A 15,009-nucleotide genomic window follows, 5' to 3' on the forward strand; every position below is an offset into this window, starting at 1 on the left:
ATAATGATAACTTTTTGTGCCTTCGTTTCATTGAGTGTAAAATAGATGTAAACAATATTTGTACTCTCTACCTTAGAGGACTACAAATAGCGAAAACTCTTTATAAACCTTAAGGTGAAATGAATGTTATTGGTTTTTTATTAATGACTTAAAGTCATTTTTAATGACTTCCAGACAGGATTCACTCTGTAAGTCCTGAGTTCAAATTCTGCCTTTGACACTTACTAGCTATGTGGCTTCAGGCAAAACATTTAACTTTATTACCTGTAAATTAAGGATAATAATACCTGTAGTAGCTAGCTGAAAGAGTTGTTGTGAGGTCCAAATGAGATGATGGACATAAAGTGCTTTACTAACCTTACAACACTCTATCCACATTCATTATAGTTGTTATTGTTATTAGGAAATATGTCCAGAGAGGAAACTTACACCACGCAACCAGAAAGGTCACATAGCAGTCACATAGCAGTCAGGACTTAATACTATGTCTCCAGCTCATGGATACTTTCTATCTGGCAGCTTCCCTTTAGGGGAGGAAAAAAAGATGAATGAATTTCCTTTTAGCTTTTAGACTAGAGAAACTGATTTCCCTTGAAAGGCAGTATTTTTGACAGCTTGATATGACAAATCAAGTTGATATTTTAAAATGAAATAAATAAAAATAACAACTGTCTAGTTTTCCTCTTATCTGTCAGTTAATGAATCAGAATCCTAAAGGCTTCCCATCTATTATTCGGTGGAAAACAAAAAGGTTTTGTAATGAAAAAGTAACTTAAAGCAGTTCAAATGTTACAGTTTTCGATGTGTATTAAATATTCAGGCAGGTAGATTTTCTGTCATACTTCATCTCTATTTCAACAGACAAAGGTCAAATTTGCATCTTTCAGCAAGAACTGTTTTTTTTAATGTAATTTATTTTTTTAGCATCCATCCCTTTAAGAGGAAACATGGTTCAGTTGGAGGAGTGCTAGCCTAAGAATCAGGAAACCTAGAATTTTATCCCTGCTATCCCAGGGACCTTTGGCAAGACATTTCACAATTCAAGGCTTCTATGCCTTCATCTCCAATGTAAAAATATTGCAGATCATCTCTAAATTCCATTATGGTTCTAACATTCTAGGTACTAGGGTCCCTTCCTGTTCTAATATTGCAGGCTATATCCTTTCATCTCTGACATTCTATTCTATGTTTTCAGGTAGCTTCCAGTTATTAAAATTTATATTCTGTAATCTAATCTTCCTTCTGTCTCTGACATCCTATATTCTAATATTCCTTCCAGGTCTAACCTTCTATGTACTTATGTTTGGGTTTCCTCAAAGATACTGATCTTTGATATGGAAAGCCTTCTGAGTATTTCTGTAATCCAGTTCTTAACCTTGATTCATTAACTAATGGATTTGTCTACATGTACATATGTATGTGTGTGTAATGTGCATATATTTGATAATTTTATTTAAATATAATTGGTTTCCTTTGCAATCCTTTGTATTTTATGCCTTTAAAAACATTGTTCTTTTGTCCATATGACAAAAACATTAAGAACCCCTTTTCTAATCAATGTGTCTTTTTGCTTTTCCCTTTCATTAAATTAGGCAAGGTTGAATGCCTTTTTTCAATGTCTTGCAAAAATATAAAAATAAAATAAAACAGATTTTATCAGTACTCCTGATATTGCTACATTTAATTTTCTTCCTTATAATCAATAGAAATCCTGAATATTTCTACTCTGAACTGTTGATCAGTCAATCTTTGATCGAATAATTGATTTGTTTTTAAGTTCAGTTCCTTATGAGGAGTGAATAGCATAAGTGACCTTGGTTTTCATACACCAAGTAGAGAGTTTTGGTTTGTTAGTTGTTTTTTTTTTCCACTCACTAGGCCAAGCAGTCTCTGAAGTATCCTAATCAGCCATCCTAAAACTGTTCCAACATTTTTGGTGATTAATGGGTTGTGATTTTTTTAACTTACACGTCTGTGTATGTGTGTATGTGTGTCTGTTTGTGTGTGTGTGTGTGTGTGTGTGTGTTGTATCCCCCAACCAATGAGGAGAATAGCAGCTCAGGCACCCAGAACTTAATAGGAGACAAAATCCAAAAAAGGGAGCCACTAATAAAATTCATTACCTCAAATATCTATACACAAACACCTACCATTTAAGTAACAAACAAGAGGAAAAAGAGGTCCCACCTGAAGCATACAAATTGGACCACAAAGTATCGCTAAAACTTAATAGAAAGAAATCCAAGCCTGGACTATAGATTTAGATAAGTAGACATTATTCGAAAGAAACAAGGCAAGGGAGGGAAGGGAGAGGATTATATATTAAGAAAATATGTGAAGAAATCCAGGAGGTATGGTGGGGAGCATGAAGAGGGGATATTTGAGTAAAGGATAATAGAAAGAGAATGAGAAATCGTTATGTAATTGGAATATTCCATAAATATAAACCATAGAGAAAGAAAGAGGAAATAGATAAGATGTTTTGGGAAGAGATCACAAGTGTAGCATAGGGACATGATATCTTAGTGATGGGAGCTTCAGTAATTCCTGAGCTACTGTCAGTGATTTGAAAAATCATGGAAAACTGGAGATACCTGAAGATTAGAGAAATTAAAATGTCCTGATTTTCCAAAAATGGGGAGAGAATAAGGATAGTAAACTATAAGCCAGTGGACTTGCAGAAATTCTAGATTGGATCATTAAAGAGATGGTTGTGATACTGTTTGAAAGTGAATCAGTAATTGCCAGTAGCCAATGTGATTTCATCAAGAACAGGTCATGCCAGATTAGACTCATTTCCTTTTCTGACAAGATTACTTACATGAGTAGATGAAGAAAATACCATGAATATGGTTTATCTATATTAGTATCTCATACTTTTCTTGCAGATGAGATGGAGCAATATAAACTATACGATAGTATAATTAGATGAATTCAGAGCTCATGGAATAACCAAGACTCAAAGAATAATTGTTAATGGTTTAATGTCATCATGTTAGGAGGTCTCCAGTGGAGTGCCTCAGGGATATGTGCTAGCTCTGTGCTGTTTAACATATTTATCAATGACTTAGAAATAAGCATAGATGACATGCGGCTTAAATAGGCAGATGACACAGTGCTAGGAGGATTAGCTAACCCACTGGACAATAAATTTAAGATTAATAAGCTAGAGCTTTGGGACTTAATAAGATGAAATTCAGTAGAGATAAATATAAAGGCTTACAAGTAGATGTAAAAAAAAAATCAGCTTCCCAAATACAAGAGGAAGAAGGCTTGGTTATATTCCAGTTGTTCTAGACATATGTTTCTCTTATTGGACTGCAAGCTCAGTGTGATATAGCGGGCAAAGGGTTATTATTATTTCATGTTATGTTGTGAGAATTGGCTTCTGGAAAAGGTGGGGGATGTTTCCACTATGCTCTGCCCTCTGGAGTTTTTTTGTTCAGTTCTGGGTGCCATAGTTAAAAAAATGAATCCAAACTTCATAGAACAAATCCCCTTAATAAAAGGGTGGCTGCTCAAGAGTGTCCAGATAAAGAAAACCAAGAAGGTAAAAGACCTTGAGTCTATGTAATATAAGAATTAGTTGAAGGAACTGGAGATGTTTAGCCTAGAGATGAGAAGTGTCAGGGGATATGAGAGTTGTCTTCAAGTATTTGACAAGCTATCAGGAGGAGAAGGGATTATACTCATCTATGTATCCATCTCCAGAGAGGAGACTCGGGGACAATGTGTGGAAATGAGACAAAATTCAGGGTAAATATGATGGAAAAGAAAAAAACCCTCTCTTAGAGCTATCTAAAAGTGGTGAGTTTCTCTTCCATGGATGTCGTTAAGCAGAGGCTAGCTGACATCTTTTCTGGTGTATCATACTGGTGATGTATGTCTTATGTGTAATGGACTGCATAGCTCCTGAGATTCCTCCTACCTCTCAAAGCTTATGACTTGGTCTAGTCTATGACTTACTATCTGTTCCAGGCTCATCCATTCACTGGCTATATGCTATTGGGTTTCTACAAAAGTTTTCCCCCAACACCTCACTCAAGGTGAGAAAAGCGTGAAGTGTGGTCTCACGATAGAAACCATTACTGTTTTCTGAAGACCATCCTAGGTCAGATAGGGGAGCCCCATAAATTGGCCACAGGGCAATTTATCGTGCAGCCAAAGAACCCCCTTAGAGACCATCTGCTAAGGTATATATAATTTTCACCAGTGAAGAGAGGACTCACTACAATGAAATAACAGATCCTTCAAGGATGGATTTATTGAAGTGATTTTGGACAAGTTATTTTACTTCTGGAAGCCTGTTTCTTCAGCTGTCAGAAAAGGTTATAATCAACTTACTTATCTTACAAGACTGTTCTAAGACTGAAGAGATATCTCTGTTTAAGACACTCTGTGACCATATTGCTCTATCTAAATGTTTACTCTTATTCTTGTTATTATTAAATATCATATATTAACTATTATACATGGTATCCCAAAAGTTTTAGTGCAGTAAAATTGCAGTAAAGTAAAAGCTTTAACCTGCATTTAACCTTTTGGGGTACCCTGTAGTATTATTATTAGGCCCTTTGTTGTTATATCGTTATATATTATTTTTTTAAAAATGATTCCTGGAAATGTCCAAAAGTTGTTATCCACTTTAGGACATCTCCCTGAATATTTATACTGTATATTTTCCCCAGTAAATGTGTTTGGATTGAGTAAACAAACCTAACCTATGCCTGTTCTTCCTATTAGGCAACAACAGCAAATCGGACTAAATACTACGTATCTTATCGACGCAATGAATTTGTTCTGATGAAGCTACCAAAGTATGCACTGCCCAAGGTAAATATGATGCTGTACTCATTCCTTCTGATGCTCAGGCTGGTTGGTGGTTTGAATTATGGTAATTATAACTCCTAAGGCCATCGTACATGAAAAAATTTTATATACACATGATGATTTTTCTTTTGTGGAGGATGGTGAGCTCTGTAGCTTGTCTGCCAAGACAGAAGAAATAAACATGGTGAAAATTTGGAACTCAAAATCTTGTGGAAGTAAATGTTGAAAACTAAACATAAATAAATAAATAAATAGATAGATAGATAGATAGATAGATAGATAGATAGATAGATAAATGAACAAACGAATAAATAAATGAGCATATAAATGAATGAATGCACAAATAAACAAATAATTAAGTAGATAGGTGAACAGGTAAATAAGTACATAAATGAATGAATAAGTAAATAAATAAACAAATAAGTGAAAAAGAAATAAACTTGGCACCAACAACTGCTTTGGAGATGGTATCATTAGGAAATGGAGACAGGAAGCAGCAGTAAAGTCTTCTCTCCACCAGTGGAGGTGTGTGCAATTAGATGGAGTAGGGCAATTACAAAAAGTCAAGTGTTGGCTCTGTCTAAGCAAGAACTTCCTAACAGACAAGTCCAATTATGAAATGGGTCATTTATTGAACCAATGAGGTTCCTGTTTCCGAGGTAGAATGACCTCTTGCATAGGTTATTATAAAGGGGAAGCATACTTGAGCGAAAGATTGAATGATAAGTTAGCAGTCTTGTCCAAGCAATGACCTCACTACCTCAATAAATAACAAAGGCAGTACTTGATTCTGAAGTTCCATCATTTCATTATGTGTAGGTGGTACCCCCAACTGACATACATTAGAGCTGCTACACACCTGAGCAGATGGTTTTCAAGATCTGTTACGGCTAAAATCTCATGTCCTAGTAAGGAACTCTCTTGTGATAAACCTCCCTGACATTGGCTAGGATGGTCCTTAGACAGCATGCATGCTGACAATCACTACATTTGAAGCTTTTCTAGCTTAGTAAGACTTACCAGGCATTGCTTGGCTCACAGTGGACAATCATTTTAAAGAGCTCTCCAATTAATGCTTTTTTGTGGGGATTGAAAAACTCTATCATGCTATTTCGAAAAAGTAGAAAACCAAAACTTAAGAAATCCAACTTCTACTCTCAACCTTGCCACTGACTTTATCATCTCATATTCCCTCTCTAAATTTCAATTTTGTAAACTTTAAAACATAGGATCTGAACTAGATGATCTCTAAGTTTCTTCAGTTACAGGTAGAAGTAAATAAATGTATTTCAAGTGGATTACACATCACAGAAGTTCTAGCCCTTCACACAGATCTTACTTCTTCCTGCCAAGCTATCTATTTTTTTATTGATTCCCCAGTGATCTTTCTTCCCCTTTGTGCTTATTTCAATTCTACATAGCTTTTGTGAAGTCTAGATCATATTTCTTCTGTTCAATATAGTATTCCCAGTCTAATCCCAATCATATTAATCTTCTCTTCTGTATCATTTCATTACTTGTGAAAACTCAGCTTGGCCATAATTATTTACATATATACACAGATAATATGTGTATATGTATGTTTACATGTGTGTCTGTGTATATACATGTATGTATACAGATATATGTATATATGTGTGTATACATACATGTATACACACATGTATGTGCATATGAATGTATGTGTGTATGTAGATATGTAGGTACTGCTTGGGGCCTCTCTGTTAGCATTTCACTTGATTTTCACACAATATTTAATGTGAACTATTGACAGGTAGTTTTTTAAACTACCTTTTAAGGATCACACCCACATTTATTTCATAAAAGGTTAACGACATTTTTTCTATTTTTTTAATAGTTTAGCTAGCACTATACCTCCAAGTGTTGAATAGAATTCACTCATAAATCCAGATGGATCAGGATTTGTTTTTGTTTTCTTTGGGATCTCATTTATGTTTTACTTGATTTCTCTTTCTGAGGTTTCTTAGAGTTATTATTCCTGGTTTATTGATACAGATATTTTAGATTTTTAAATATTCACCCATTGTATCCTAGTTATAAATTTTATTATTTTAAAGCTAAGTATATTCATTTCTGGAATTAACATTTTTTAATGTGGCAGGTTTTTTTTTAAATGTCTCTTTTTTTAAGAAAAAAGTCAGATGAGAAAATGACTTATCAATTAATTGGTCTCTAAGAGCTTTGAGTTTTATTTATTAGCTGCATTTTTATAGCTATTATTTTTCATTGTATTGACCTTTTCTTGATTTCCAAAATTTCTAACTGTGTTTCTTTCGGTATTACTAATGTGTTGATTTCTATAGTTTTTAAAAAAATAAATTATCAATATACTAACATGTCTCTTTCCTCTTTTATAAATATTCTTGTTCATCTATGTGTATATATATGGCTACATGAATATTTGTATTTACTTCTAACTTTACATATCTATTTCCTCTGAAGATTGCTATGATTATGTCCCACACATTTTTGTTATGTTGTACTTTATACCGGTAGGATATGCTTTTCTTAAGCAAACTCTATGTCTTCTCTAATCCATTCATTTAGGAAAACCTTATTTAGTCTCTAGTTATGTCTTTGTTCATAATCCCCTTATTGATTACAATTTTATTATTTTATCATCTATAATGTATGAACTTACTATTTCTAGCATTCTTGATTTACTTTTCAGTTCTTTTTGCCCTTTACACATGTGATGAATATTTGTGATTGTATCACATAGTACAGAAAAAATAGGCACATGCCTTACTATCTTCATTCAATAATCATCATTTGTAGGCCATATGTAGTTTTTTCTTAATATTTTTTCAGAACTTTAGTTCCCCTCTTGTTTAACTTTCTTAGATTTTCTGAAATCTGAAAAGGCACACTCAAGTCAGAAACAATTATTATCTTACTATCTAGATCTTCATAGAATTCAATTAATTTTAGTCTTCTGTTTTTAGATTCTTATGACACTCATCGCATTCATATTCAACATTGATACTATTTCATTTTGCTGCCTTTGAGCGAGATGTAACTTGCTGTTTATCTCTCATTAATGTCTAATTTTATTGCTACCTTCCATGAGATAATTGTTGTAATCCCTGTTTTTTTGGAGTCAGCTGAGACGGAATGCATTCTGTTATAGACCCTCATTTTTGTATGAATCTTTACATTTTAACTTTCTAAATTATTATCTTTTATTATTATATTCTTATTTGATTCTTTCTTTTCTTTCTTGTTGCTCAAGCATAATCTAATTTGATTCTGACTGAAATTCTTTTTTATGTTACCCTTCCCTTTCTGGATATTTGCTGGTGAGCTCAGGTTTTAACCAGGCCACCAGATCCATGGCCAGCCTTCATCCAGCCTTTCCAGCATCTTGCCCTTTCCAATTCAATCAAGTAATGGTCCTTTATATTTCATAAAGTATTTCTTTTCACTTGGTTAACATAATACCTCATTGCCTCCTGTTTTTACCCCCTGATTTCTATGATTATATTAACTTGGGGGAGGAGAGAATCAACACCAACCATTACCCATACACTACTAGTAATATAATTTCATAAGCACCTTCCTGAAATGAGTCTCTATCATTTGGTTTTATTTTTCTGTCTATTATTCTTTCACTACAGCTACTTCTTAATCTAGTATTCTTAGTGCACTGACCTATCTTAGGAGAAATTCATTATATTTTTATTCTTCTTTCCTTTGCACGTATTTCTCATTGTAATCTCCATTCAACATCATTGATCCACTCAGTCTTTGAAATAAACATTAAGTAAAATAACATTGGGGCATTTAATACTAAAGAATAATATTTGTACGTATGTAGTCAGAAATATATTGTTCTTAATCTTACACTCAGGGGAATCAAAACCACCATGGGCTACAAATTGACATTATTATTAGATTATCAGGAACCATTTCAGTCACATCTTGGTGAGTGTGGAAAATGATTTTACAACACGATTTTTAAAATTATTTGGGTAGGAGTCTGGGATTCAGATATTGGCTCTGTATTCTTACTAGCTATGTAGCTATATATAAAAAAATTACTGGGGCAGCTAGGTGGAGCAGTGGGTAGAGTACCAGCTCTGAAGTGAGGAAGACCTGAGTTCAAACCCAGCCTCAGACCAAACACATGACACTTACTAGCTGTGTGACCCTGAGCAAGTCACTTAACCCCAATTGCCTAAAAAAAAAATAACCTTACCTCCCTCAGCCTCAGTTTCCTCTTCTGTGAAATGGAAACAAGGATACTTGCATTGCCTACCTCAGAGGATTATTATGTGGAAAGTGCTGGTGACCTTGGCGATGCTATTAAAATCTGAATTCTTATTACAGCAGAGTAGTGGTGCTTGTTGTTGAGTTGTGATTGTTTTATAAATATCCTTCCCATATCCTTAGTAGAACCAAGTAAAGATTAGAAATCAGGTTCTCTAACCTTAAATCCTTCATACCATACTTCTCTTTGTGTGCTCTGCAAGAAGGAATGGAGGGGGGGAAAATCAAGGTTTCAGAGTTAAGTTTATTTTTTTTTTTCATTTTCTACTGTCTGTTGCTTTTGTTTATGTGACTCAGAATCTTTCACTTTATTGGACATTTGACAATATATGTAAGGCACATGGAGATGAAATTAGGACTCTGTTCAATGTTGTTATGCACCTACACAGTTCTCTGTGAATGCTGACAATATAATTTTCTCTTAGAGCCAGCCATTTTTTCTTGTAAACTCTATTTGAGAGTAGCAGAGAATGCATCGATTACAATATGAGAGTTTTATCCTTGTTTGGGTTACAAAAAAACAATTCTTCAGTTGTGTCTAACACTTCATGGTTTACAGGGTCCTTAGCTCATTTGACCTTCAAAAATCCTGTGACATAAGTAATACGTTGTTCAATCATGTCTGACTCTTTGTGATCCCATGGACTATACTGTCCATGGGGTTTTCTGAGCAAAGATATTGGAGTGGTTTGCCATTTCCTTTTCTGGTAGAATAAGGCAAACAGAGGTTAAGTATCTTGCCTAGGGTCATACATACAGTTAGTGAGTGTCAGAGGCTAGATTTGAATGCATGATCTCCTTGACTCCAGGCTCACTAAGCCACCTAGCTGCCTCCATATAATTATCTTCACTTGGCAGAGCAAGAAACTGAGCTTGGAGATGGAATGTGATCTGCCCATAGTCATATAGTTAGAAAGGGACATTAATGAAGTTTAAAACCAGGTCTTCCCATTCCTGGGCTAGTGCCTTTTTCTGCTCTACCACAAGTCTTACTTTCATTAAGTTTAACTGGAGTGGAGGGCATTTCATTAAGGAAATGAGGAAAATGTATAGGAGAAGATCTTGCATAGAGACAAAATACAGCTCGATGGTGGGGCTCAGAGATCATCAGAAATTTACAAAACCACTGAATAATAAGTGTTTCAGTTGTTCCACATAGTGTACTAAGCTCGTCAATCTACCTACCTGCCCATTTAGTTTTTCCATACATACTTGTTCCGGAAATAGCTGTTTTCTCTGGAAGATATAGAGAAGAAGAAATTATCCCTACTCTTGAGAAACTGGGAATCTTTATAGGAAGACAGAGCAGGGTTGTAACGAAAAGAACATTGTACTCCTAAATTAGGAGACTTGGTATCTGTTATCTGCTCTCCCATTTAGTTAGTCATGTGATTTTGGAAAAGTCACTTCTCTCCAGGCCTCAGTTTGTACAGTGAAGGAGATGGATGAAATGATTGTTTAAGGTCCTTTCCAGTTTTGAGATTTTCTAAGTAGAATAAGAATTAAAATAACAGTAAATAATTAGATAGCCATTAGTAGCATCATAGTAGCATCAGAGGAGTGAGAGGTAAATGCAAAGAAGGCTCCATGGAAGAAATTGGCCCTGAACTGTATCTTGAAGATTAGGCAGAATGTGAATAAACAATAGGCAAAGGGAGGTATTCTCAACCTGGGGTACATAAGAGCTTGATGACAGTGGGGAAAAAAAAAAACTGTGACGTTGGGACAGCGCTTTACAGTTTACAAAGTGTTTTACATTTACATTCTAATTTTATTCTTACCATAATCCTATAAGGTCAAGAAGACAGGGATTGCCACCATTTTAGAAATCTAGAAATAAAGTCATTTGCCCAAGTTCATGTAAATATTGGACTGGAATTGGAACCCAGTCCTTCTAACTAAAAGTCCAGTGTGCTTTCCACTCTGTTTCAGGGCAGAGCACCTGGGATGAGCAGGGTATTTTACATACAGCAAGGAGACCAGTTTACTTGGAGTGGAGGCAAAATTATAGATGCATGGAATCCCAGAATTAGAATGAACCTTAGATGTCATCTTCCTGCCTGTTGGTATTTTCTAAAGAGCAAAAGGAACTGATCTTGGGTATGGATTTGTGCCAATTTGTGGAAAGTCTTGAAAACCAGATTAAGCAGTTTAATTAATTTAAAATTAGTTTTAATTAATTCAACGGATTAAGCCTTTGTGAAAACTGAAAAAGATAGAAGAGGCCACATGGCATAGCTTCAAAGTAGCGCAGTGAGTTTTGGGGGAACCACAAATTCAATTCCAGGTCCCCAGACTTTGAGGTGAGTTTCTAAGCCTTGAATTTTCCAGAGAAAGCTTTGGATATGACCAGGCAGGCATCACAATGGTATACTGTTTTAGGGACCTGACAGAAAGTGACAGTGATCCTTCCCATGGGGCCATTCATTGTCACAAGTTAATAAAACTATGGAGAGATGGAAACCCACCTCTAATCCTTGTGTTCCACAGAATACAATGTCCTGAGACAAATAGGTGAGGCAGTCTGATGGGGGAAAAGACAGAGATTCAGACATTTTTTCCATTATTAAAAGTAAGCCTTTGAAAAAATAATTCCCAATTCACCATTTAAAAAGAAAAGCCAAAAGGTAGATTGTGAAATTAAATTTCTCAGTTACAAAATGGTTTTATGGGAAGCATTATGTATTGGCTAATCCTTCACAGGAAGACAAAATTGGATGAATAAGAAACAGATAATCTCTAACAAGGCCAAGAGGGGTTCTCAGAACAATATGAATATTTAATGCAGTTATCCCTGCCCTCAACACTGGGCTTTATCAGAGAATCTTTGAGTTAGGAGAGACCCAGCACTGAGGCGAGCTGAAATATGAGATTGTGGTGTCCTTGAAAAGTGACTGTAGCATCTCTATATGAAGACCCCTAGTGACAGAGAATTCACTACAGTTCTCCCCTCCCCCAAACACTACCCATGCCTAAGGCAGCCTGCCTGCTTTCTGGACAGCTTTTATTACTGAAGCCTGCCTGCCTCCAGCTTCTGTTCATTGCTCCTAGCCCCTCCCTCCAGGGCTAAGGAGAAACGAGTCTGATCTCTCTGTGCAAGGGGCCTTTCAGCTATGCTATCTACCCTAACTTTATACTCCCAGTTGATCTTCCTGTAGCATGTTTCCAAGGCTCTTCCCTGTCTTAGTCACTTTCTTTTTAATATTCTTCATTAATTCATCAATTTTCTTTCTGAAAGATAGGGCTTAGAACCAAACATGATATTGTAGAGGTGGTCTGCCTAAGGCAGAAGACAGCAGAATTAGCATCTCCCTATCTCTCAGCATTAGAATTTTATTCCTTCAGGGCAGCTAGGTGGTGCAGTGGATAGAGCATTGGCCTTGGAGTTAGGAGGATCTGAGTTCTAATTTGACCTCAGATAATTGCTAGCTGTGTGACCCTAAGCAAGTCTCTTAACCCCATTTGCCTCAAAAAAAAATCCTTTTTCTTCACATTAAATCTCTTAATTTCAGTGTCATACCATTGGCCCACATTGTTCCAGCTCATGACATGAACTGTAGTCCTGACATATCTTACCCCGTATATCTCTAGGCTTAATTTTTTAACTTTGATTTTCCTGAGGGGTCTCTAGGTGGGCAAGCAGAGGTAGACATTGCTACAATATCTTTCTCACAGTTGGATCTGTGGATCCCCTACTCAGATACTCCTACCTGCCTCAGTGACAAGCCACATTACCTTGCTGGGCTTCTCTTTCCTCAGCTCAAAAATGAGAAGCTTAGACTGAATATCTTATGAAGTCTCTTCTAGCTGTAAATCTCTACTCCTGTAATCCAATAATCTTATAGTTTTATCAGGCAATATATAAGTACTGCAACTGGGGAAAGTTCCCAGAAATAATCTGTTCCTATCTCAGAACTCAATATTAAATCAGTGGTATATTGGTGTCAATTTATTTCAGTAACCAGTGAGAACAGGATTTGAGAAATCTTTTGTCTACTTCAGCCTAAAAATATTTTAATTGGACTATCTTCATAAAAAGAAACCTGAAGTTTCTCTTATTTAATAGGAAGAATGCTGGGTTTTTGTTTCAACCCGAGCTCTGCCAGAAACTCACTGTATGACCCTGCAAAATCATTTAACTTCCTGGAGACTTTGTTTTCTATAAAATGGAGGTAATAATATTTCACAAGACCTACATCCTAGGCAATGGACAGAGCTCTAGGCCTGGCAGGAAGACTCATTTTCCTGAGTTCAAATCTGGTCTCAGATACTTACTAGCTGTGTGACCCTGGGCAAGTCACTTAACCTTGCTTGTCTCAGTTTCTTCATCTGCAAAATGAGCTGGAGAAGAAAATGGCAAACCACTCCAGTATCTTTGCCAAGAAATGTGGTCATGAAGAATTGGACATGACGGAGATGACTCAACAACAGAAGTAGTAATGTTTCTGCTTTACCTCCTTGTCAGCTGTCTGAATCTTCTGTCAAAAGGCTGACTAGAGCAAGTAAACCACTTTTCAAAGACAGAAAACCTGAGAATCCATACCCCAAATCTCACTTATTGGTCACTTTCCCTCTCTGGTCCACAGTTCCCTAACCTCTTAAATGAAGGTGTTGAACTCAGTTGCTAAGAACCCTGCCTCTAAGGCTCTCCATCTTTCCCACAAATAGACTGTGCAAAATCTTGACTCTTTGTAGTTTATATGGGTACCACAGGCTTGATAGACGTCTGTATCTTTTGGGAGTCTGACTTGTGAGGGTCCCTATAGAAAGAGCTCCCAGAATTGGAGTTTGGTGGGGGGGACATCAGAAGCCCAACTTGTTCCTGAGAACCTTCAGTCTCCAATAGTGATACAGATATCATTTGCACCCCCAAGGTCTTTAATTTTGGGTTGAGGACCCCATTACCCCAAGCAGTGCTTTTGAGTTCCTTCTGGTGGTAGATGACATTTGTTCTCATATGAATCACCAGAATTGGGTATATGAGGGGTTTTTTTTTAATTTTACTCTTTGTCATGGGTAGAATCTCTGTCATGTCTTAAATAAATGCCCATTCCAGAATGCTTGTTCCACTGTCTGATTCTTGAAGGAGCCATGACCCCCTGAAACAAACGTGTTCTGAAATAGCATTGCTACTCATTTCCTAAGCTAAGCCAATTATATCCCCCTTAAATGAAGCCATTAGCTTTTAATTTACTTACTCAGCCGAGCCTAGAGTTAATCTATTAAGACTTTTTTTTAAAAGAAAAGAGAGAATATGTCTCCAAGGCAGAGCTGGGCATAATATCTGACAGAATGCTGCAGCATGTCAAAGATTCCCAGCAACCAGTGAGACAAAAAAGGCTCCAAACAAAATAAAACACCCCCAGGATGTCTTGGGAAAGCAAGAAATGTGCAAGAACAGCAAGTCATCATCTTCATCATCATTCTCATCATCATCATCATCAGCCTCTTTCTCATCATCTACAAACATACACACTGTATTTTTTCACCTTCAACCCTTAGAAGACATCATCTCATTTTTTTCAGATGATAAAAAGAAGATGCAGAAAAATGAAGTGCCTTGTGCAATGCTCATAACTAGTGTACAACAAAGTTGAAGCTCAGTCCCAGGCTTTCCAGCTCCAAGGCCATTGTGCTCATCAGGGTTGCATATACCCTTTCAGTAACTGTTTGTAGGTATCAAGTCATACATAATTGAAAGCCAAAAGCCTTTGCCAAGTCTCATCAATTCTGCCTCCACACGTTTCTCATACATACCCTTCTCTCCACTTACTCAGATGCCATACTCTAGGTGGGGTCCAGATCAGCTGTAACCTGGACTTTTGGATAACCTCTGAAATCAGCCTCCCTGTCTCAACACTCTCCCCTCCCCAATTCATCCTCCACACA

At 36.3% G+C, this 15,009-nt stretch overlaps 1 protein-coding gene across 5 annotated transcripts in view; it reads left to right on the top strand.

The window, feature by feature from the left end:
• SORCS2 (sortilin related VPS10 domain containing receptor 2) overlaps positions 1 to 15,009 on the top strand; it is a 1,236,053-nt gene that overhangs the window by 1,043,460 nt on the left and 177,584 nt on the right. For all 5 annotated transcript variants that reach the window (XM_020992124.2, XM_020992120.2, XM_020992121.2 and 2 more), the window contains exon 8: positions 4,744 to 4,833. In XM_020992124.2, the coding sequence (XP_020847783.1) occupies positions 4,744 to 4,833 (90 nt within the window). The remainder of the gene's footprint in view (positions 1 to 4,743; positions 4,834 to 15,009) is intronic.

This window comes from Phascolarctos cinereus, unplaced genomic scaffold (assembly GCF_003287225.1).
Source record: "Phascolarctos cinereus isolate Bilbo 61053 unplaced genomic scaffold, phaCin_HiC Scaffold_9;HRSCAF=440, whole genome shotgun sequence".
NCBI lineage: Eukaryota > Metazoa > Chordata > Mammalia > Diprotodontia > Phascolarctidae > Phascolarctos > Phascolarctos cinereus.